We start from the raw sequence: 26296 nt of genomic DNA, 5'->3' as shown, positions 1-26296 counted from the left end.
TTTAAGAGGGAAGTTCATAGGGATACAGACCTTCCTCAAGAAACAAGAAAAATCTTAAACAACCTAACCTACCACCTAAACTAATTAGAAAAAGAACAGGCAAAACCCAAAGTCAGCAGAAGGAAGGAAATAATAAACATCAGAGAGGAAATAAATACAATAGACCTAAAAATAGAAAATAGCAATAAAATCAAGAGCTGTTTTTTTGAAAAGGTAAACAAAATTAACAACCTCTAACCATGCTCACCAAGAAGAAAAGAGACTCAAACAAAATAAGAAATAAAAGAGGAGAAATAACAACAGATAACACAGAAATACAAAAAAATCATAAGAGAGTACTATGAAAAGTTATATGCCAACAAATTGGACAACCTAGATGAAATGGAGAAGCTTCTAGAAACATACAGCATGCCAAAACTGAATCAAGAAGAAATAGATGAATTGAACAGACGATCACTAAAAGTGAAATAGAATCTGTAAATTTAAGAACTCCCTCCAAATCAAAGTCAAGGTCCAGACAGCTTCACTGGGGAATTCTACCAAACATACAAAGAAGAACTTATACCTGTCCTGCTCAAATTATTACAAAAAATTGAAGAGGAGGGAACACTCCCAAATTCATTCTATGAAGCCACCATCACCCTGATACCAAAACCAGACAAAGACACTACAAAAAAAGAAAATTACAGGCCAATGTCCTTCACGAATATAGATGGGAAAATCCTCAACAAAATATTAGCAAACCAAATCCAACAATACATACATACCATCATCAAGTTGGATTCATTCCAGAGTCACAAGGATGGCACAGCATACCCAAATCAATCAATGTGATACACCACATTAACAAAAGGAAACAAAAATCACATGAGCATCTTAATAGGTGCAGAAAAAGCATTTGACCAAGTTCAGTGTCCATTTATGATAAAAATTCTCACCAAAGTGGGTATAGAGGGAACATATCTCAACATAATAAAAGACATTTATGACACATCCACAGCTAACGTAATTCTCAATGGTGGAAAACTGAAAGACTTCCCACTGAATTCAGGAATAAGACGAGGATGCCCACCCTCACTACTTTTATTCCACATAGTATTGGAAGTCCTAGCCACAGCAGTCAAACAAGAAAAAGATATAAAAGATATCCAGATTGGAAGGGAAGAGGCAAAACTGTCAGTATTTGCAGATGGCATGATATTCTATGCGGAGAACCCTAAAGTCTCCACACAAAAACTATTAAAACTAATAAGTGAATTCAGCAAGATAGCAATATATAATATTAATATACAGGAATCCATTGTATTTTTTTACACTAACAATGAAATATCAGAAAAAGAATGTAAAAAGAATCCTGTTTAAAATAACATTAAAAAAAATACCTAGGAGTATACCTAATCAAGGAGGTGAAAGACCTATACACTGAAAACAATAAAACATTGATAAAGGAAATTGAAGATGATTCAAAGAAGTGGAAAGATATCCCATGCTCTTGAAAGGATTAATATTGTTAAAACGGCCATACTATCCAAAGCAATCTATGGATTTAATGCAATCCCTATCAAAATACCCATGACATTTTTCACAGAACTAGAACAAATGATCCTAGAATTTTTATGGAACCACAAATGACCTAGAATTGCCAAAGCAATCCTGAGGAAAAAGAACAAAGCTGGAGGTATAACCCTTGCAGACTTCAGACGATACTACAAAGCAACAGTAATCAAAACAGCATGGTTTGGGCACAAAAACAGATATATGGATCAATGGGACATAATAGAGAGCCCAGAAATAAACCCACACACCTACAGTCAATTAATCTATGACAAAGGAGGCAAGAATATACAATGGAGACAAGACAGTCTCTTCAGTAAGTGGTGCTGGGAAGGCCGGACAGCTGCATGTAAATCAATGAAATTAGAACACTTCCTCACACCATATACAAAAATAAGCTCAAAATGGCTTAAAGACCTAACTATATGATATGACACCATAAAACTCCTAGAAGAGAATATAAGCAAAACATTCTCTGACATAAATCATAACAATATTTTCTTAGATCAATCTCCCAAGACAAAAGAAATAAAACAGACAAACAAACAAAAAAACACATGGGGCCGAATCAAACGTAAAAGCTTTTGCACCGCACAGGAAACCATCAACAAAATGAGAAGACAAACTATGGACTGGGAGGAAATATTTGCAAATGATGTGACTGACAAGGGGTTAATATTCAAAATATGCAAATAGCTCATACAACTCAATATTGAAAAAACAATCAATGTAATCAGAAAGTGGGTAGAAGACCTGAATAGAAATTGTTCCAAAGAAGACGTACAGATGGCCAACAGGCACATGAAAAGATGCTCAACATCACTAATTATTAGAGAAATGCAAATCTAAACCACAATGAGGTGTTACCTCACAGAGGGCAGAACGGCTATCTTCAAAATCTCTACAAGTAATAAATGCTGGAGGAGGTGTGGAGAAAAGGGAACCCTCCTGCACTGTTGGTGGGAATGCAAATTGGTGCAGCCACTATGGAAAACAGTATGGAGGTTACTTAAAAAGCTAAAAATAGAGCTACCATATAATCTAGCAATCCTACTCCTGGTTATATATCCAGAAAAGACAAAAACTCTAATTCGAAAATGTATGTGCACCCCAGTGTTCATAGCAACATGGTTTACAATAGCCAAGACATGGAAACAACTGAAGTGCCCATTAACAGACATCTGGTTTAAGAAGATGTGATATACATATACATACGTATGTATATGTATATGTATACATATGTATGTATATGTATACACACACACATAAAATGGAATATTTACTCAGTCATAAAAAAAGAATGAAGTGTTGTCATTTGGACCTAGAGAGTATTATACTTAGTGAAGTAATTCAGACAGAGAAAGAGAAATACTATATGGTATCATATGTGGGATCTAAAAAATAATACAAATGAATACAAAACAGAAACAGACTCACAGATATAGAAAACAAATTTACGGTTACCAAAGGGGAAAGGGAGGGGGGAGGGATAAATTAGGAGTATGGGGGTAACAGATACAGACTACTATATATAAACTAGATAAGCAACAAGGATTTACTATATAGCACATAGGATTATGTTCAATATCTTGTAATAACCTAAATGGAAAATAATCTAGGAAAAAAATATATCTGAATCACTTTGCTATATACTTAAAACTAACAATATTGTGAAACAACTATACTTTAATTTTTAAAAAGAGAGATTTCAGAAAGATTTCAGTCAGTGGCTAGTAGATCCTCCCAGCTAGACTAAAGAGCTGAAAAATCTTAAGGCTGTTGTCCCATAGAACTTTAACATCCTGCCCAAATTGGAGAGAGGCCTATCTAGAGAAGAATTGAGGGTGTGACCTCTCTTGAATGGAGAGGACTAAAGTCAGACTCATAGGAAATTCATTGTTTTAAAGAGAGTTCTACTGGTGGAAGCACCACAGTGTGAACTGAGATGGCTCTAGTTACACAAAGACTTCTGGGGGCCCAACTTTCTTTGAGTAGGAACAGAGTGAGAAAGCCAATCAGCTGCCAACAAGGGCCATTTCTCATGAAAATATAAAGACCCCTCCAAGGGCAGAGCTCTGAGGAACAAAGAACTGCAGTCTATTCTACTTAGTAAGCACACTTTCCTGACTTTTCTCTTCCCTGTCTCCTCACTGTGCTCCCTGAGATGACTGTCAAGTAAATTTCCCATTTTCAAGTTCTTGTCTCAGGGTCTGATTTTGGAAAATCAGACTATGATGCCGGGCATCCTTATTTTGTCCTCAACTATAGTGGAAACTCCACTCGTGTTTTCCCACTAAGTATGATGCTGGATAACTCTGGAGAGAGGGGTTGAGTGACCCAAGACCTGGCAAGAAGATACATGTATAGGGAGAAGCTGAGGAGGATGAGGAGTCCCAAGAATAAGATAGATTTGGGGGCCAGCAGAGGGTCATGGCCAGTGAGAAAGTTGGGGTAGGGAATAGCACTAGTGCTTTAGGGTGGAGATGTCTAATATTCAGCTTTTAATTGTTACCTGTCTTGTAGTGTCATTTCCTACCACTACCCTAAACTTTCAACAAGAGCCTGCTGTCCATTAAAAAAAACAGTGGTGAAAGATAGGTATGAAGTATCCAACTATTTTTTTATCACTTTTTATTATAGATTAGTTGTTGAATTCCATCACATTCCTTTTATGAACATCGTGACTCATCCACTCTTCTCCAGAATGATCATTATGAATAAAGCTACTGTGAACATTTTTGTATATGTCTCCCATTAAACATGTCCACACATTTTGGGGGTATATATACATAGGAGTGGCATTGCTGGGTCATAAAGTGGGCATTTCTTCACTATTAGTAGACACTGCCAGTTTTCCCAAGTGGTTATATCATTCACATTCCCACCAGCAGTGCATGGGAGTCTGAAATTACCTATGTTGTTGTCAACACTTGTTATTGTTAGTCTTTTTATTTTCAGTCATTCTGATAGATATGAAGTGTTATTTCATTATAGCTTTAATTTTCACTTTGTGATTACCAAAGAAGTTGAGCATTTTTTCATGTGGTTAGTAGTCATTGGATACTGTCTTTGGGGAAGTGCCTGTTCAGCTCCCGTGTCCGTTTTTCCATTGTGTTAATATTTTTCTCACTGATTTATAAAATTTCGTTAAATACATTTTTAAAACAACTTAAATATGGGGGTTAAGATGGGCTGAAGTAAAAGCAGCGCATATGGGAAAAGATATACCATGCAAAGGCTAACAGAAAGCTGGTATTGCTTTAGTAATATCAGATAAAGTAAAGTTTAAAGCAAGGAGCATAATTGTTAGAGATAAAGAGGGATGTTTCACAGTCATTAAAATGGACAGTCCTCCAGAAAGATATAGCAATTCTAAATTTGTATGTGTAAAATATAGCCTCAAAATACAGAAGGCCAAAGCTGATAGAACTAAAAGGAGAAACAGACAAATTCAAAGTCACAGAGAAATATTAATACACTTCTTTCAGTAACTAATGGAGCAAGCAGACCAAATATCAGTAGTGTTATAAAGGATTGGAACAATATGATTAACAACTTTGACTTAATTCACATATGTAGAGCATTTTATCTAACACCTACAGTGTACATATTCTTTTCAAGGGCACATCAAAAGATTAACAAAATTAATTGTATCCTGGGTCATAAAGCAAGTCTCATATTTCACAACATTGAAGTAACAGAGAATATGTTCTCTAATCACAATGAAATAAGCTCAGAATTAATAACAAAGAGATAATTAGAAAAGCCCCAAATACTTATAGTTAAGCAATATTCTTATAAATAATAAAGAAGAAATCACAGTGGAAATATTTTGAACTAAGTGACAGTGACATACCAAAATTTGTGGAATACAGCTAAAGACATTTATGGCCCTAAAAGCATCAAGTTGAAAAGAAGAAAGACTGAAAAATCTGAAACATAAACATTCTTTTCCAAGAAGTTGAAAAAAAATCAGAAAAACTAAACTGCAAGAAAGTGAAAGGAAGGAAATAATAAATATGAACAAAAATTAAAACTGAAACAAAAATTAAAACCTCTTGAAACAAACAGAATAAAACAAACAAAATCCCCAAAGCTCTTTGTCCTCTATTTTCCCATTTCAATAAATAGAAATTTTATACTATCATGTGCTCTGAATTTGGAATCAACCTTGACTGCTCTCTTTCACTCACCCCTCACATTTGTCAGGTGATCCTATATATGGGGGGTCCCCAACTCCCAGTCCGCAGACCAGTACAGGTCCGTGGCCTGTTAGGAACTGGGCCGCACAGCAGGAGGTGAGTGGCGAGCGAGCATGCCGTTCCCCATTGCTTGCATTACCACCTGAATCATCCCCCACCAACCCCCATGGAAAAATTGTCTTCCACGAAACTGGTCCCTGGTGCCATAAAGGTTGGGGACCACTGCTATAGGTTATACCTTAAAAATATATCCAGAATCCAGTCACTTCTCATTTTTGTTGATTACAGCCTGACCTAAGCCATCGTTATCTCTTACCTGGGTAACTGCTGTAATTTCTTAATTGATCTCTGTATTCCCTCTCTTAGCCCAGTTCTTCGTATGATAGTCAGAATTACCCTGTAAAACCTTCATGTCACTCTTGCTCTCTTATCTTTCCAGTCCCTTTCCATTTCTCTTGGCATAAAAGCCAAAGAAAGCCCTTACAATGGCCAAGGAGACCCTGAATAATTTGCTCACCTCGTCTTATTTTTTGCCTTCTTCCTGTCCCTCCCTGAGCTGCAACCATACTGGCCATCTTGCTGTTCTTCAGACATGCTATTGAATCTCTAGGCTGTCACACTTGCTGTTCCTTTTCCCAAATATCCGTTTGGCTTACCTCACTTCAGAACTCTGCTAAGTATCACCTTATTAAAGAAATCTTCTCAATCACCCCATAAAACAGCAATCCCCTTCCCCCATACTTGGCACTCCCTACTTTTTTTCTGTAATATATGCCTGGCACCTAGTAGACACTCAAGCGTTTATTTGTTAAATGAATAAATTCATGGATGGAACTATTCAAGTGGTTACTACCGGAAGTGATGTGAAAGTAATATCTATGTAGGAAAAACTTCCCAAACCTGTTTATTTCAGGATACAATGCTCTGATTCTTCTGGGTTTTTTTTGTTGTTGTTTTATCTTGAAATAAGTTTAGGTTTACAGAGAGTTGCAAAAATAATACAGAGAGAGGGCTTCCCTGGTGGCGCAGTGGTTAAGAATCCACCTGCCAACGCAGGGGACACGGGGTCAGTCCCTGGTCAGGGAAGATCCCACATGCCGTGAAGTAACTAAGCCCGTGCACCACAACTACCGAGCCTGCACTCTAGAGCCTGTGAGCCACAGCTACTGAGCCCGCGTACCACAACTACTGAGCCCACATGCCACAACCACTGAAGCCCACGCACATAGAGCCTGTGCTGCACAACAAGAGAAGCCACCGCCATGAGAAGCCCATGCACTGCAATGAAGAGTAACCCCTGCTCACTGTAACTAGAGAAAGCCCACATGCAGCAATGGAGACCTAACACAGCCAAAAAATAATAATACAGAGAGTTACCGTATACCCTTCACCCAGCATCTCTTAATGTTAATACCTTATATAATCATAATACAATTATCAAAAGTAAGAAATTAGCATTGGTGCAATGCTGTTAACGAAAGTACAGACTTTATTTGAATTTCACTAATTTTTCCACTAGTATTTTTTCTGTCCCAGAGTCCAGTCTAGAATTCCCTATTTCATTTAGTCATCATGTCTCCTTAATTTCTTCTGGCCGGTAACAGTATCTCAGTCTTTCCTTATCTTTCAAGACCTTAAGACTTTTAAAAGTACTAGTCAGGCATTTTTGTAGGATCTCCCTCAATTTGGACTTATCTGATGTTTTCTCATGATTAGATCAAGGTTTTGCATTTTTGAAAAATACCACAGAAGTGATATGGCCTTGTCGTATCAGGGGAGACATGGTATCAGTGTGTCTTTTTACTGGTGATATTACCTTTGATCATGTGGTTAAAATAGTGTCTTCTGGGTTTCTCCACTGTAAAATTACTATTTTTTTCCTTTGTAATTAATAAATATTTTGGAAGAGATATTTTGATAAGTATTTTGATAAATATTCTTTTTCTCCTGATACTTTCAGATATTAATTTTAGTATTCATCAGTGGATCTTGCTTGAAGCAATTATTATGTGCTATTCCAATCATGATTTTTTTCATTCCTTCTGTGTTTATTGGTTGGAATTCTTCTGTAATGAAGACTTATTCCTTCTCCCCCCATTTATTTATTCAATAATTTATTTATAAAAATGTGGGTTTGTATTTGTTTTATTCTTTGGGTTATAATCTATTACTGTTACTGTTTATTTTGTTTAAATTGGTCCAGCTTTGACATCCATCTTATTTTTAGACATGCACCCATCTTATTTCTCTTGAGCACTTCCTTACTTTCTGGCACCATGAGATGCTCCAGCTCGTCTTGTATTTTTCTTGCTCTGCCCTGAAATCAGCCACTGCTCTGTGGAATCCTGGTTCTTCTAATTGGAGAAGGATATTTAGAAACCAAGGTCTAGATACTTGTTTCATCTTTTATAGTCTTTTTGTGTGTCCTGGCACTCTTTGTTTTCTTCTTCTTTTTTCATAGTCCTACCACCATGAAAACCTCTGAAAAACCTGACTTATATCTAGAGGAAAGTTAACATTATTAGAAGAGAATTTTCTGATCGGAATATCAGAAAACCAATATGTGTAACTCTGTCATTTGCTTTTGTACATGTGTTGAACAGATTTTATTTAGTTCTATTTTAATCCTCTAAAGCCTGGAAGTAGATTTTAAATATGATTTTTGGCCTATCCTCACAGTGTTACAATGTAATCGTTTCTAAAAATACACATAGGATAGTAAAAGTCTTAGATTTCAAGTACTTTGTGATTTGGGGATTAGGGAGGCATAAATTACATAGCCTTATACTAGTGTAAATTAACCTCAAAAGTTAAAATATATTTCAAGTAAAGACTGACTTAAATTGTTATCACAAAGTGCTGTGATAGATAATAAAGATCCAGATCAGTCATACCTGTAAAATTTTAGAGCTCTTCCTCAGCATAATTGCCCTTTTACATGTCCTTTAACAATAGGGACTTCAATAATACAATATATTAATTACTAGAATAATAAATTTGCACATCTTATTCTCATTGAACTTGGAGGCTCCAAGGACTGGAATTCTGGATGTATTTATTTATTTATTATTTATTTTTATTTTTGGCTGAGTTGGGGTCTTCGTTGTTGCGTGCAGGCTCTATCTAGTTGTGGCAAGCGGGGGCCACTCTTTGTTGCAGTACACAGGCCTCTCATTGCAGTGGCCTCTCCTGCTGTGGAGCACAGGCTCCAGGCGTGCGGGCTTCAGCAGTTGCAGTTTACGGGCTCAGTAGTTGTGGTTCTCAGGCTCCAGAGTGCAGGCCCAGCAGTTGTGGCTCACGGGCCCAGTTGCTCCGCAGCATGTGGGATCTTCCCGGACTAGGGCTCGAACCTGTGTCCCCTGCATTGACAGGCGGATTCGCAACCACTGCGCCACCAGGGAAGCCCTGGATTTATTTTTTTGTGTCCTATTTAGATGCCCAGATGTTGGTTTATGAATGAAAGAATGTACCTCAGAATATGTGACTCTACATTTTATTAGATTACTAATAATTAATTCTCAAATATCTCTAAAGAGAGTAAAAGTTAATGTGAATCTGAATGAGTCTGTTTACCAAATAAGAAGAGATAGGATAGTACTTCGGGTTCATTTAGTTTCATTTATGTTTCTCTAATCATAGAACAAGTTCTGTATGTAGTTATATAGCATCTGTAAAGATGAGACGTTTCTTATTTTCAACTATGAAATTAATGGGATGTGTTTGAGGTCCATGACTGGTTCATAACTCACTTAGTAATAATTAAGTAAAATTGACCCCTTTTTGTTATTGAGAATTGCATCAGACTCAGTATTCTAAAATTTCGGTTTGATTTCCATGTTATCTTCTCTGCCTTTTTTTTTTGGCCCTTTACCATCTCACCCCCATACTCTATTCTTCTTTGTTCATTCTTGCTTCTCTGTCCCATCAGTCTTTGTTTCTCTGTCCCATATACTCTCGCTTCTTTCTGTCATGTGTCCTTACTTCTCTCATGTATTATTGCATCTTTATCCCTCCTCCTTCCCTTCCTTCCATCAGTCATTCTTTCCATATTTCCTTCTAGGAGTACACATATCTATCCTCTGCTTCCGTATATTCAGACCTCATTCCATCCTTCCTTTTCTTATTCCTTCTCTCTCTCCAGCCTTCTTTCTGTCCTATCATTCCTTGTGTTCATTCAAAGCGAAGGTCCTTTCTTCCATCAGTTCTTCTTTTCCTTTATCTAGTCTAATGACTACCATATATGTACTGATGAATTCCAATTTTATATCTTCCACCCACACACTTCTACCTTGGACTACAGATTTAACAATCCCACTTCCTGTGCTATATATTACCTCTTGAATTCCTACCCAGATACCAACTGCTCTTATCATTTTCACTATTACCACTGTTATTCATGCCACCATCATCTCTCCTCTAGAGCAGTATAAGTAGCCTCCTAAGTGGTCTTCCTATTTCTGCCCTTTGCCTAATACTCATTTTCTACCCAGCAGTCCAAGTGATTATTTTAAAAGTTAAGTCATGTCATGTCCCAGTCCCTGCTCAAAACCTTTCAAAGGATTCCTATCTTTTTTTTATTATTATTGAGGTAACATTGGTTTATAAGTTTCATGTGTAAATTATAATTTAATTTATGTGTACACTGCAGCATGCTTACCACTAATACAGTCACTGTACAGTTAACCCCCTTTACCTATTTTGTGCTTCCATCCTCTCTGGTAACCACCAATCTTATTTTTCACAGATGAAAATAGAGATCTTATTTTATTCTTTTTTCCCCAGCTTTATTGAGATATAGTTGACATGTAACTAGTCTTTTTCTGAAAGAGAGAAATTTCAAATAGGACTGTTAGACTACTGAAAAGCATTACACATAGATCTGGGAAAGCATGCTTTTGAACACGTTAGACATTTTATTTAGTTATGTGTAAATCCTTTAAAGCCTAGAAGTACATCTTATACTTGATTTTGGCCTAACCTGGTAGAGTCACAATGCTGTGGTTTCTAAAATTAGACAAGGAGTAAGAGTTCTAGATTATACATAGCTTTGTGTGATTTTTGAGATCAGAGAGGCTGAAGTTACATAAATTGTATTAGTATAAATTGATTCCAGAGATTGAGTGATCTTGGCCCTTTTAAACTCTATTATTAATTTTAATAATTTTCTGTGTATTCCTTTTTTTATATGTTGATAGTGTCAATACCCATATCATCTGTAAATAATCATGTTTTTGTTTCTTCTTTTCCCATCCTTATACCCTTTATCTCTTGATCTTCTCATTACTACACTTGTTAGTCCTACTAGTACCAGGTTGAACAGAAGCCGTGACAGGCATCCTTGTCTTCTTCCCAATCCTAAAAGAAGTACTTTCAACATTTTACCATTAAATATGATGTTTTCTGTACTTTATGTGAATGCCCTTTTTCACATTAAGGAGGTTACCTTCTAGTCCTGGTTTGATGAGGCTAAAAGGAAATTGAATTTTAATAGCTACTCTTTCTGCATCTGTTCAGTTGGTCATGTGAAATTTCTTTATTCTATGAATGAGGTGAATACACTAACCAGTTTTAAAACATTAAACTAATCAACTTTCTGTGGATAAGCCCAACTTGATCATGATGTATATTTTTTAATGTATTGTTGTATTTGGCTTGCTAATATGGTATGCTTGTGAGTGAGATTAGTTTGTAATTTTCCTTTTGTACTGTCCTTGTCTGATTTTGGTATCAAGGTAAATCTCACCTCATAAAGTGAGTTAAGGAGTGTTCCTTTTTTGTCTATCCCCTGTATGAGGTTAGAATCCTCTGTAAAATTAAAACTGTCTATTTCATGAACGTTTGGTAGAATTCATATGTATAGCTGACTGGCTCTTGTGTTTTCCATATAAGATTTTTAACTACGAATTCAGTTTCTTTAGTAGGTATGAGACCATTCATGTTCTTTATTTGCTCTTGAGTCAGTTTTGGTAAGTTCTAAATTTCTTCTTGAGTCAGTTTTGGTAAGGAATTTATCCATTTTATCAAAGTTTTCAAATTTATTTGCATAAAATTGTTCATACTGCCTTATTTGCCATTTAACCCCTGCAATATCTGAGATTATATCCTCTTTTTTATTCTTAATATTGCTTATTTTGTCTGCTCTCAATTTTTCCCTTAATTTACCTTGTCAGTTTTACAGTACTGTTTCTTCAAGTAATAAATTTTGGCTTTGTTGTTTCTATTATGTATTTGTGTTCTCTTTTCACTAATTCCTACTCTTGATCATTTCCTTCTTTCTTTTTCTTCTTTAGAACATAGAGAACAATAGATGAACAATAAAACAATAAACATCTTTATTACTTGAGCTAAGATAGGAGGGAGGAGGATTTGTTTACCTTTCCGGGCCTTGATTTTCCTCAGCTAGAACTCCAGCTCCTTGCATTCTAGCACATAGCCATCTGCTTGGCCACACTGGCCTGGTTTTGAAACAATGCATGCAAGGAGCTTGCCCTGCTGGAACTGCTCTTCCAGAAGACTGCTGATTTTGACAGTCTTTTTCCTTTCATCATATTTCTTCTGAATTTTCTTTTATCGTTTTTTGTTTAAAATCCCTTCCTCCTCGGAAGTTAGCTTGGCTCCTTTCTTGTGGCTCCGGGGTAGTGCATAGTGGGACTCCTACCACTGTCAGAATAGTGTGCTGTCAATGAGCACAATGCAGTTCTTCATCAGGGTCTTGGTACTGACCAGTTCATTGTTGGAGGCACTGTAAACAATAATAAGCCTCGTTTTGCACGTACAACACTCCAAGCCTCAGGGGAAGTTCCCCACGTCCAGCGACTTCTTGTTGTCTCCCTGCATGTGGAATGTGTATATGAGGCAGGGTCAATCTTAGTGTTGGCAGCAGGGATTCCCAGCTCATACTTCTGCTTCTTGTGGTAGGCCTTTCTCTCGTTCTTAGTCTTGTGGTGCTTGTGCCAGTTGTTCCGAGATATGCCTGTTGCTTAGTGCTGGCTGGAAAGAGATCATTTCCTTCTTTATATTTTTTTAAAGATTTATTCTGCTGTTTTCCTAACTCATTTCAAGTCTTTTTTTCTAACGTAAGGATTTAAGCCTATATATTTTCTTCTAATACCTCTTTTTTGTTGTTTTTCATTCTGCTCATTTTAGATATATTTTTTTCATTATCATTCAGTTTTAGGTATTTACTAAAATCCATTGTGATGTTCTTTGTTTGATAAATTGTTTGGAGAAGTGTTTTTTTTTTTTTTTTTTTTTTTTTTTTTTTTTTGCGGTACGTGGGCCTCTCACTGTTGTGGCCTCTCCCGTTGCGGAGCACAGGCTCCGGACGTGCAGGCTCAGCAGCCATGGCTCACGGGCCCAGCCGCTCCGCGGCATGTGGGATCTTCCCGGACTGGGGCACGAACCCACGTACCCTGCATCGGCAGGCGGACTCTCAACCACTGCACCATCAGGGAAGCCCGGAGAAGGGTTTTTTAATTTCAAAATGTATGATAGATACCAATTTCTTTAAATCTGTTGAATAGTATTATGACCTAGTACAGGGTCAATTTTCATGAGTATTCCATGTATACTTGCATAAATGTTCTCTACTTATTGGATATAATGTTCTCTGACTGCTTTATATCTTATGTCTTTGTCTTTGATTTTGTGTAGTTTCTAGATGTGGATGTATCTAGATGGTGTATGGTGTATCTAGATGTGGATCCTTTCTCTGTCTCTGTCTCATCTCTCCTTCTCTGTATCTCTGCTTATTTTTATCTGTTCTTTATTTCTGTTTTTATTTCCCCTCCTCTCCATGCCACCTCCCAACTGTATCCCCATGTTCCTCTCTTTCTTACTCTGCTTGAGATTCATGGGCTTCTTGAATTTATATCTTTCAGTGGTTCTGGAAAATTCTCAGTAATTTTCAGGTCTCTTATTCTGCAACTCAGATTAAGTTCTTGTTTCCTTGTGTATTTTATGATTGATTGATTGATTTTTGGTGGAACTTTTTCTGTAGAAATTGAGGCATGGGTTGAAGTTGAGAATCCAGAGAGGATTTATAATTTCTTTTAACAATTATCTCAGATCACAACCAACCTGGGACCACGTTAAATGCAATGATATGCTTGAGACGTTTGGTACTGTTTAAATTCCATGAATTTGCATTGAGATTATGCATGGGGGGATGCACAAGAATTTTTTAATAAAAGAAATAATTTTAGATTTATAGAAAATGTACAGATATAATACAGAGAGTTCCTGATTTTACTCTATACCCAGTTTCCCCCAATATTAACATCTTACATTACCACCATATTTTTGTCAAAACTAAGAAATCATAGCACTAGCTAAATTGCAGACCGTATTCAGATTTCCACTAATGTTCTTTTTCTGTTCCAGGATTTCATCCAAATTACCACATTGTAGTCATGTGTCCTTAGTCTCCTCTGTCCTGTGATAGTTCCTCAGGCTTCCCTTATTTTTTATGACCTTTTTGATTTAGAGTACTGGTCATGTATCTTGTAGAATAGTCCTCAATTTAGTTTTGTCTGATGTTTTTATCATCTTTAGAGTGGGGTTATGGGTTTTGTGGAAAATATCACAAAAGTGAAGTGTTCTTCTCATCATATCATACCAAGATGTACATGATACATGACTGACTTATCGCTGAGGATGTTTGCTCCAATATGTGGTTGCAGTACTGTTTGCCAGTCTTCTCCACTGTGAAATTACTATGTTTAACCTTTCCATTCAGGAATGGGAGATTTTATTTTCTTTCAGCCCAGGCTGAGTAGAGACAGGCAAATTTCCTTCCTGTCCTATTAAGATTTATGTCTTATTTACATTTGAACTGTGGATGGAGCTCTTTAAAGCCCAGGTTTCATATTGAGGGTCTATTATTAGTTTCCTCAGTTGGATGGGCCTTGGGCTTTATCTCCTGTCCTCCTCAACCTGGATTATGTTTAAGCTTTCCAGGGCTCTGTAGAAATCCTCAAGGCTAAAGCTGACCTTAGCACTCTGCTTAACCTCTTATGATTCCTTACTTTTGGGGCAGTCCAGTGAATTATGTTTAAAAGTTTTCTTTTGTTGTTTTTTGTCAACTTTTTGTTAGTTATTTCCATTAAGGTATCTTAATCCAATGTACTGTCAGCAACAGAAGTTAGTAGGTTTCTTTTGACATTGATTTTGAATATTTTTTTAAATGTTAACACTTGTGTTGGGGGGAAATACAGCTTAGACTTAGAAAGTATGTTACTTGTAGTCATTCTCCCAATTCCTCACTCCCCCCGACCCAAACACACACAGTTCTTATGAGTTTCTTAATTTAAGGATACTGTTTTCTCTGCTTTGATTGATCTTTCCTACTTGATCCTCATGATCATTACCTATTGATTCCAAACTCTGTTCAAGTGTTTTCTTCCTCATGCCTTCTCCTGTCTCCTTTCCCCTGCCCCCACACACAGAGTTTGATTTCTTCTGTGCTGCCATAATATACCCTTCATTAAGAAATATGAAGACATATATATCAATGTTGGTTTGAACATTATGGTAGATGTTATTATTGTTCACCATTATTCACCTGCAGGAAATTTATGCTTCTGCCTTCTTGAAGTTTGGCTTGCCCATGTAACCTGCTTTAACCAATTAACTGTGAGCAGAAATGCCTTGCCTGCAGTAGATACATAGCATGAGTGAGAAATAAACTTTAGTTATTTTAAGACACTGAGCTTTGAGAGTTGTTTGTTACCTCAGTGTAGCCTAACATATTCTGTCTTAATTGACACACATGCTCATCCCTCATCTTGAAGGCAAAAGCTGTATTTTAGTCGTCTTTATGTCCTTAAAGCTGCCAGCCTAATTTTCCTAAAACATTTTAGATTATTATATATCCTTCAGGAAAGTAACATTATATAGTGCAAAGAGTATGGGTTTAGAGTGAGACACATCAAAATTAAAAAATTTTTTACTTGATTGCTTAGCTGAGTTACTTTGGAAGATGTCCTTGAGTTTTAGATTCATTTTAAAAATGAGATACCTTATAAAGTTGTTGGGAATATAGTATATGTAAAGTACCTAGTACAGTAGACATTCTTTCCCTCTCATATTTCTTACTTCTCCATTGACTATTGAATCAAGTCTTTAAAAGTCCCTTTCTCCTGCTTTCATTAATTTATTTATTTGGTTAGTCATTAGATAAATATTTTTTGAACTACTACTATATGTCAGGCATTGTCTAGTTACTGGGAAGTGGTGAACAAGGCCTAGTCCCAGTCTTTAAGGTGGTTACAGTCCTATGGCCAATAATTCTCCATTCCTGTCTTCAGCTATCAAACAAAGTTATATTAATACTGCAAGTCCTCTCTCTACCATCACCTTGAAAATTTTGCCTAAATTTCCCCCCATCTCAAAAAAAAAAAGAAAAAAATCCAGAAGTGATTGTTCCCTCCTGATTGTTCAAAGCAAATTACTGGTATTCATATGTGTCTCTTATAATATATATTGCATTCTGCCATAACAGGTTCTGTTATATTCATATACATCATGTACATTTTCAAGTTTCTTTTCTAAATTTTAAGCTCCTTGAGTGTTGGAATTTCATATCATTTATCTTGTATTCCTCAAATCAAGAATATTATGTGGATAATGAATAATATCATTCGTTAGAAGGTGTTTTAGGAATTTATGGGGGCATTTTTGGTAGTCACAGTGATTGGAGGGTCCTAGTGGAATTAATGAGGAGAGACTGAGGATGGAAAACTTCTTGCAGTGCTCAGGACAGACTCTCAAAATAAATAGTTGTCCTGAGTCCCACATATCTTTCAAATATTATACTAGATGTTTCGTGAAACATCTAGTAAGTGAAAAACTTATTCATGATTTTCAAAATCTAGAGCCTAAATCCATTTTTATGTGTAAACACTAGGTATTTTTTACACAATTTTAATATACATTGAGTGTTCCTGAAATATATTGATCACCAATGTGAATCAAGGGAAGATTGAACTTTGTCCAGACCTCTACTAAATTTTGCTCAACATTACAGAAAACCAAAGGCAGTAACACTCATGGTATTTGAGTCACCAATAGTACAAATGTATCATTCTGTTTTTTTGTAGCTGTTGAATTTAAAATGATTCTGTATGTAGGTGTAGGCATCCAACTAATTCATTGTCTTTTTGTTTCATACCCAGATATTTACTTATGGTAAGTAAATGTTGCTTCTTTTTAAAATATAAATGACTTTACTTAAACTTCTCTCATATATTACATTGGAGTGTTATATTAATGCTTTACAATTGTATATAAGGATATGTTATCTATGAATTTCATTTCAGAATTTAAAATAAGGCAGTGAAAAATATTTGTTATAAAAAGTGACATTGTGTCATGGTTTAGAGCCACTGATTTATGAACCATTAGAGCCTGGAAAAAATATAAAATTTGCTTTTAAAATACATATTTAATCCTATTCAACATTAAACTGTTTTCTTTAGGGAAAGTGTATATCACAAATATTCTGATAATTTGAATAATGTTAGATAAGAGCACTAAAAATTTGTTACAAACCAGAAAAAAAGCATATGTAAACTTTATTCAATTTATAAAGAGACAAATTGCTATTTATAATTTTTGAACTTCTAATGAAACACCAATGACTGCTTAATGACTGAGACTCTCCATTTTTTTCTTTATTATAGTTAGTATATCCAGAACTTTTATTTTAAAAAATTTAACTCTGTTGTTTCACAAGGAGGAAGGGTAGAAGAGAAGATACTTTGCATGTGATTTAATGATCTTAATTTATAGTCTGTAAATCACTTCTCTAGGGTCAGCAATGAATTGTTTTGGTTTAGATATTCTAAGTGTAGTTTTCATTGTTGAGCATGTGATAAGATATATTTTATAAACTAAAGTGCAGAACCAGATGGCTTTATTCTGGTATGATACGTGTTAATTCATAATGCCTTGTTTTTAGCAGGAATGGGATTATGTTGTATCTTACTGTTGCGTTTTTTAGACTATTTTATAGACAGAACTAGAAATTCTAGTTATATAAAGCTGTACTAGCATAGGCTGGAAAGTAGGTCATTGTTATGGGGAGTATACCAAACTGCCCACTGGTTGCTATAGCAATGACCTACTTTAAGCAACTATTTGTTGATTCATGTTGAAATCATCTTTTGGAACCAGCATAAAGAAACACACCGCATGTAATTTTTCCTAATAGCAATAAGGTAGTGATCGCTGGAGGTAAAAAAAAATCCTTGAAATGTTTAAAGTGAAGAAATATATTTTCTCACCTAACCCCTCTTCAATTTATTTTGAAGTGCTGCAACTAGTATTGTAATTAAATAGTACCAGAACTGTTCTTCTGTGTGGGCAATACAATTATGCAGAGGGGTGTAGTGAGTTTTACTACCCTTTGGCCTATTTAAAAATGAACCTGTTACATGTAGTTAATAGCATTATTAACTGAGCCTTCAAATGGGTATGGTTTCAAGAAAACAGTAAACATGCCAAATTGGATAAGGTCTGAAAATAAGTTCCTATTAAAATTGTACCTTATGGGGAGTTCCCTGGTGGCCTAGTGGTTAGGATTCTGGGCTTTCACTGCTGTGGCAGGGGACTGAGATCCCGCAAGCTGCATGATGGGGTCAAATACCTTATGCAATTTCAATATATTGTATTAAATCATTCCATTCAATGTTGGATTCCTGTTCTTAGGTACATGCATTCGTAATATATAAAGGTTGAAATTGTGTTCTCTGAAACACATTGAATCTGAACTCTGGCAGAACTCACTCTCTTCCCAGTTGAGGGTAAAGGATGAAAAGTTAGACTATAGAGTACCCTTTGAAGTAACATTATTCCTTCAGCACTAAAAAGAAATCTTACCTGTCAATGAGTTGATATTTTGAACTTGGTGTATTGGAGATTTTATGGTATTATCAAGGAAGAATTATATGCTTAGAGATTAGTTGATTCAGGGTCTTAATTGCACTGTATCTTGTTGTATATATATTCATATTCACATTTGCCTTGCCTTGTGGGAAAGATTTTCATCAATCCTTTGTTCAAAGTCACATTCAGAGAAAGTTAAGAGTTCAAGATGATTATGTATATAGATGTAGGCATTAACTAATTCATTATCTTCTTTTGTCATGCCCCGGTATTTACATATAAAAATACATGTTACTTCTTTCAAAACTATAAATTTTTCCCAAGGGAGAATAATTATAACTTCTGCTGAATGAATATCTACCAAGTACTAGTTATTTTATGCTCTTTCTATCCTTTCAGCAGATGTTCAAGACAACTCTGTAGGTTATTTTCTACTATTTCTGAACTTTTCAACAAATTGTGTAAGGCACATGATGAGATTTGTTTGCCAAATGTAGAATCCAAAACACAGGTAAAGAAAACTGTGTAGTTAGGAGTGAGACACAGATATTTAATTTGAAATCCTTCAGGAGGAGAAGGTGATCTATATATGATAGCTATCATATAACGTACAATCTGAAAGTTTCTCTAGGATGAGGTTATGTCCTTTGAGGGTTTAGGGGATGGAGAAATTACTTTCAGGTGGAAGACTGAAGATTAGTAGAATGTGAACTTAAAGAGATGGGTATTGGGAAAGATACTCCAGGCCGAGGGAAGAGCATGGAGCAAATTCCAGGAGATAGAATGTGTGGGGAAAAGAGAAGTAGTTTGGTTTGGCGGGAGGGAAAGAGGAATGGTAGGAAGTGAACTCTGGAACCCTAAGTTAGTCAAACAAAATAATTTGTTCTTTATTCTATAGAGAATGAATTTTTGAAGACCTTTTTACAGGAAAGTGTGCCTCAGGAAGATTTCATATTGTGTATAAAATGGGTGAGAGTGGAGAGAGATTGTTGGTAGGCAGAGCCATTTTAAGGCATTGCAGCAAATAATACTAGCAAGAGATAACAAGGGATAGAATTACTGTAGCAAGAAAAGAAGTGATAGGAAGGAGGAGACTAAAAAAATAATAAATAACAGTTATATAATCATGCTTACTATGGGTCAGGCACTGTTCTAAGAGCTTCACATATGTTATTTAATTCTCACAACAGTAGTATGATATGGGCCCTGTTACTATTCCAATTTAACAGATGAGGAAATTAGAACTTTTCAGGATTGATTGAGGGATAGTAACTTGTTGCTATCAATTGTTAAATTATGGGACATCTATGCAGTGGAATACTATGAAACCATGAAAATTGATGCCATAGAAGTATGTCTGTTGCTTTGAAAATATGTTCACTATGTGTTAAAACAGGTTTACAGTAAATATAATATTTCTGTTTTGTTCTACTTTGAATGAATATGCTAATTGTCAATTTTATAACTTTTATGACATTTTAAAAGAGTGTATGTTTCTCTCTTCTTTACCCCCACCCCAAACTCCCTCTCCCCAAGGGTAGCTATTATTAATAGCTTGGTGAGTATCCTTCCAGTTAACAAGTAGATATATGCAAAGTAAATTTTATTTTATCAAAATAATATATGCAACAGTTTTAAAAGTCATAGTGCAAAAAGCCTTATAACGAAGGACAGCATCACTGATATGTTCTCCTCCATCCTGCTCTTTTTCTTTTCTTCACAAGTCTTTTCTGAAATACCTATTTGAGTCCACTGTATCTCTGCAATTTTTATGTGAAATTATAGTGATATAAACAATAACATCGGGCCTCCCTGGTGGCGCAGTGGTTGAGAGTCCGCCTGCCGATGCAGGGGATACGGGTTCGTGCCCCGGTCTGGGAGGATCCCATATGCCGCGGAGCGGCTGGGCCCATGAGCCATGGCCGCTGGGCCTGCGCATCCGGGGCCTGTGCTCCGCAACGGGAGAGGCCACAACAGTGAGAGGCCCGCATACCGCAAAAAGAAAAAAAAAAAAAAAACAATAACATCCATGGAAGAAAAACACCATCAATAACATCTATGGGAGAAAAACATCATACTGCAATACAACTTCTGTTCCTTTGTTTTATAAAGTGCCAAAACAAAATTAACTTTATGGTTGCAAAACTTTTTCCATTGCTTCAGTCCACGTCATTCTGTACAATGTTTGTTTGGTTCATAGAGTATTTATTGAAAAGCATTAAGAATGCTTATTCAGCTTGTGAACAAGAAAGGGAAAAATAAAGGGCTAATTATTAACTAATCCAGGCTTACTTGTTCATTTTATAAATGAATAAGATTCTTTTTTTTTTCTTTTCCCATCTTGTTGTCTATCATTGACCTGCTGGTACTATATAAAAACTTTTCTACCAAAAAAGTAGAATATGGTGAACTCTTGCTACTTACTACCAGCTCTGGTAGAGAAGATACTGAAACTAATACTACAAAAGAGATATGAGGATTATCTCTGCCTTGGATTATCCTTCCAGGACATTTTAGTTTTGTACTGTTTAAATTTAAGAAAACTTAAAAATTGCTAGTTCATTCAACTTCTTAATTTTTGATCTGAGTACTACAGGCTCTAAAGTTTCTTTTGCCAAGCAAATACAGAAAACTAGATGCTTCCCGATAAACATTTACACTGAACATGATAAGTTATTTATAGTTATGGATAATTTTACAAAACTTAGATACTTTAATATTGCTCTAACAACAAACAACAACAATATTCTCCCCAAAGTATTTGCACATTGGCAGTGGTGGGTTGGGATGGGAATTGGGTATTAGGGGGGTAACTCCAAACCAAGACAGAAAGGGGGTGTGGTGAAATATAAATGTGAGTATATATTTGTTTAAGGACAACTGTGAGACTTCCTAAGGTGAAATGGTGGGATGTCTTTAACATCCTCATGAGTATAGCACTGCCCAAGCCTGTAGAGATGATGATTCCTAAAGGGGAAGGAATATCAAACTTGACTAGGTATACTGATGTCACTAATAACTACAGTTGTAGAAAATTAACAAGACTTTCTTGGTGAAATTATGGGATCAGAATGGGCAAAGACAACAAAATGATCTATTCTGAATAATCTTCTAGAAAAATGCTGTCCAGTAGAACTTTCTGCAATGATGGAAGTGTTCTTCACCTGTGCTGTCCAATATGGTAGCTACTAGGCACACATGTAGCTCTTGAGAGGCCTTGAAATGTGGCACGTGTGACTGAGGAACTGAATTATTAATTTTAATTAATTTAAATGGCTACATGTGCCTAGTGGCTACCATATTGGACAATGCAGTTCTGAAATATGCCTTTCCATTCATTTTAACCACTCCTTCTCACAAGTAAGACACAATCATTATTCTGAAAGAGCACATGACCTGTAGAAAAGGCAGATAGATATTTAAGATGAAAAACAAAGAAGAAGCAGAGTAGAGAGGAAATAAGATATATCCAGCTGAGAGGAACAGAATCTAGATGAAATATTAGAGAAAATTAACATGAGGCTAACAATGAGGTTGAACTTTCCAGGGGTGATATCTCTTTTGGATTTGCTCTTGTGGACTGCTCCATTTCTTCCCAATGGAAGATGCAAAGTAAGCAGTCTTCTGCCTCTGCCCCAGAATTCCCCCAGATATCTATTATGCAAAAGACTTACTGATAATTATTTCATTGAAAAAACATCTATAGCCCCACCTGCATCATGAAACCTTTTTTGAAAAAATTAATCTGGCATTCTCTACACTCAGAGAGTTAATGCCACATAATTTAACATCTATTTATTATCAAATTCTTTTTCTTTAATTATATTAGAAATTTGAAAATGGGCATTACACTTTCTCTCATACATAGATAATTACGATTGCTCAGAGTGATTAAATAGGATGTTACCTTTTCTTCCAGTAGAAAAAGTTCTAGATTTTACAAGGGGGCTTTCCTATATGAACTTGAATTTATTTCACCAAGTTTCAACAGTGAGGTCAATTCATTTAATTACTTTCTTTCTTTTTTTTTTTTTCCTCTCTTCTTTGCGGTACGAGGGCCTCTCACTGCTGTGGCCTCTCCCGCCGCAGAGCACAGGCTCCAGACGCACAGGCTCAGCAGCCATGGCTCACGGGCCCAGCCGCTCCGCGGCATGTGGGACCCTCCCGGACCGGGGCACGAACCCGTGTCCCCTCCATCGGCAGGCGGACTCCCAACCACTGCGCCACCAAGGAAGCCCTATTTCTTTTTTAAAATATTTATTTATTTATTTATTTTTGGCTGCGTTGGGTCATAGTTGTGGCACACGGGCTTCTCTCTAGTTGTGGCGCTCTGGCTCCAGAGTACGTGGGCTCTGTAGTTGCAGTGCATGGGCTCCAGGGTGCTTGGGCTCTGTAGTTGTGGCACGCGGGCTTTCTAGTTGTGGCACACAGGCTCAGTAGTTGAAGTGTGCAGGTTTAGTTGCCCCACAGCATGTGGGATCTTAGTTCTCCGACCAGGGATCGAGCCTGCATCCCCTGCGTTGGAAGGTGGATTCTTAACTACTGGACCACCAGGGAAGTCCCTACTTTATTTCTTTATATGATTTTTATGTTTACAAATTAAACTTTGCTAACAGTCACTCTTATTTAATGAAAGTTAGCAATTTAATTCAGGAACTTTATTTGAAAATACTGAGAGGGCTTCCCTGGTGGCACAGTGGTTGAGTGTCTGCCTGCCGATGCAGGGGACACGGGTTCATGCCCCGGTCCGGGAAGATCCCACATGCTGCAGAGCGGCTGGACCTGTGAGCCATGGCCGCTGAGCCTGCTCATCCGGAGCCTGTGCTCCGCAATGGGAGAAGCCACAACAGTGAGAGGCCCACATACCGCAAAAAAAAAAACAAACTGAGAAATTTGTGCTGTAATTTAAAAAAATTATAAGTATGATTTCTGGAAACAGTAATTTCTATATAAGCTGGAAATAATAAGATGATAAGAGGTAAAAAAGGTGATGGGGTGGCATTTCAAATTTTAGAATAACATGATTTTACATTACTTTATGTCTTCTAAATATATATTTTGAAGAATTTAAATAATATTTTCCTCTCTCTAGATTTTTGCTTCAATGTCTTGAAGACCTTGATGCCAATCTGCGAAAATTAAACTCTCGTCTGTTTGTGATTCGTGGACAACCAGCAGATGTGTTTCCCAGGCTTTTCAAGGTTATTGGAAAAATCTTTGCATAAAAAAATAATCTTTTGTCAGAGAAGACACATATTTGGGGTAAAGTATGGGAAATATAAGTGCTTTTAAATAAAATATTGTGGATATTTTCTCTATTTAATAAAAATGTTACACAGTGTAAAATCAGTGAAAAAAATGATTTACAATGAAAAGTTTCTTTCTTCTACTTTAAACTGACAGTTCCCCTCTCAGAAGCAACAACTACTACTAGTTTGTGTATTCATTAGAAATATTCTTTGCACAAATAAGAATGCATATGTGTATGTGTTTATATACACATATTTGTGTTTGTGTGAATGTTAACCATCCCCCCTTTTTAAAACCAAGGTAAGAACATGCTATGTTATACCATTCTATGCCGTGCTTTATTCACATAACCATATATTTTGGAGATTGTTCCATGTTACTTTCTCAGTGTTTTCTGTTTTTTTTTTAATTATGTTTGGCTGTGTTGGGTCTTCATTTCTGTGCGAGGGCTTTCTCCAGTTGCGGCGAGTGGGAGCCACTCTTCATCGCGGTGCGCGGGCCTCTCACTGCCGCGGCCTCTCTTTGCGGAGCACAGGCTCCAGACGCACACGCTCAGTAGCTGTGGCTCACGGGCCTAGTTGCTCCGCAGCATGTGGGATCTTCCCAGACCAGGGCTCGAACCCGTGTTCCCCGCATTGGCAGGCAGACTCTCAACCACTGTGCCACCAGGGAAACCCCACTTTCTCAGTCTTTTAAATGGCTTCATAGTACAGCATTGTATAGATATGCTGTTAATTTCTTTTTTTTTAATTAAAGTATAGTTAACTTACAATATCATATTAGTTTCAGGTGTACAACATAGTGATGCAATATTTTTATAGATTACACACCATGCAAAGTTATTATAAAATATTGACTATATTCCCTGAGCTGTATATTATATCCCTGTGACTTATTTATTTTATAACTGGTAGCTTATACCTCTTAATCCCCTTCACCGGTTTCACCCCTACCCCACTCCCCTCTCGTATCCACTAATTTGTTCCTTTTTGTTTTTTGGGTTTTTAAAAATTTATTTATTTATCTATCTATCTATCTATCTATCTGCTTTGGGTTTTTATTGCTACGCCCAGGCTTTCTCTAGTTGCAGTGAGCGGGGGCTACTCTTTGTTGCAGTGTACAGGCTGCTATTGTGGTGGCTTCTCTTTTTGAAGAGCACGGGCTCTAGAGTGCATGCTCAGTAGTTGTGGCACACGGGCTTAGTTGCTCCACAGCATGTGGGATCTTCCCGGACCAGGGATCGAACCAGTGTCCCCTGCACTGGCAAGTGGATTCTTAACCACTGCGCCACCAGGGAAGTCCTCACTAATTTGTTCTTTGTATCTGGTGAGCCTATGTCTGTTTTGTTATATTTGTTTGCTTGTTTTTTAGATTCCACATATAAGTGAAAACATACAGTATTTGTCTTTCTCTGTCTGACTTATTTTCACTTATCATAATGCCCTCAAGGTCCATCCACATTGTCACAAATGGCAAGATTTCATTCTTTTTTATGGCTGAGTAATCTTTCAGTGTCTGTGTGTGTGTGTGTGTGTGTGTGTGTATGTGTATGTGTATGTGTGTACATCTTTATCCAGTCATCTGTTGGAGGGCACTTAGGTTGCTTCCATATATTGGATATTGTAAATAATGCTGATATGAACATTGGGGTACATATATCTGTTTGATTTAGTGTTTTTGTTTTCTTCAGACAAATACCTAGGAATGGAATTGCTGGATCATATTACCATATTATCTATGTTCTATTTTTAATTTTTTGAGGATATAATTTCTTTCATTAGCTTTCTATTGAACATTTAGTTATTTTTCCACTGGCCTTTTGCTAATACAAGTAATGCTGTCAGTGAACATCCTTGTTCACAAAAGAGAAATCTTTGCTCACATGTGCCATTACATTTGTGGGACAATTCTTATAAGACTTTCTGAGTCAAAAGGCTGTAACAATTGACATGCTACAAAACTGTAATGTTTTTAACTTGGTAGAATCTTAAAAATCTCCTAATCTTATTTCCCCCTCTTTTTTCCAAATGAAAAAATTAGTCCTAGAAGATTACATGAGCTGACCTACGTCATAAAACTAGCTCATGGAAGTGTTCAGACCAGAAACTGAGTTTTCTGGCTTTGTTAATCTATCCCTTCCTGTTTACTACCATTAGTATTCCTAATGTATATCTGGTTTTTTCTTGCAGCTGTTTGATTCATCAAATTTTTATAATAGCATTGTTTCCACTTCTAATGCACAAGAAAACAGTTCCTTTTCCTGAATGAAATAATCCACAGTGCTGGGAATCAAACCAACACTACCTAGCCTTTTTTTCATCAGTGTGAAAGAACCTTTTAATGTTTAGAGTTTGGCTAATACAACAGTTGTAGCTAGTGAAAATTTATTTTCTAAAAGTTTTCTT

The 26296-nt window shown here is 36.4% G+C and overlaps 1 protein-coding gene and 1 pseudogene across 5 annotated transcripts in view; one reads left to right on the top strand and one right to left on the bottom strand.

Annotated features, from left to right (window-relative positions):
• The window catches only part of LOC309812492 (small ribosomal subunit protein eS8-like), a 40130-nt pseudogene extending 26213 nt beyond the window's left edge, over positions 1 to 13917 (bottom strand). The window contains exons 1-2 of the transcript in view: positions 13836 to 13917; positions 12131 to 12729 (exon numbers count right to left, since the gene is read on the bottom strand). The product of the transcript in view is annotated as a small ribosomal subunit protein eS8-like (transcript). The remainder of the gene's footprint in view (positions 1 to 12130; positions 12730 to 13835) is intronic.
• The window catches only part of CRY1 (cryptochrome circadian regulator 1), a 97785-nt gene that overhangs the window by 39094 nt on the left and 32395 nt on the right, over positions 1 to 26296 (top strand). For all 4 annotated transcript variants that reach the window (XM_082636347.1, XM_082636349.1, XM_082636346.1 and 1 more), the window contains exon 2: positions 23734 to 23842. In XM_082636347.1, the coding sequence (XP_082492473.1) occupies positions 23734 to 23842 (109 nt within the window). The remainder of the gene's footprint in view (positions 1 to 23733; positions 23843 to 26296) is intronic.

Source organism: Mesoplodon mirus (genome assembly GCF_964341445.2).
Source record: "Mesoplodon mirus genome assembly, chromosome: 11".
Classification (NCBI taxonomy): Eukaryota; Metazoa; Chordata; class Mammalia; order Artiodactyla; family Ziphiidae; genus Mesoplodon; species Mesoplodon mirus.
Note: the sequence above shows the minus strand (reverse complement) of the source record. Positions and strands in the feature narration are given on the sequence as shown.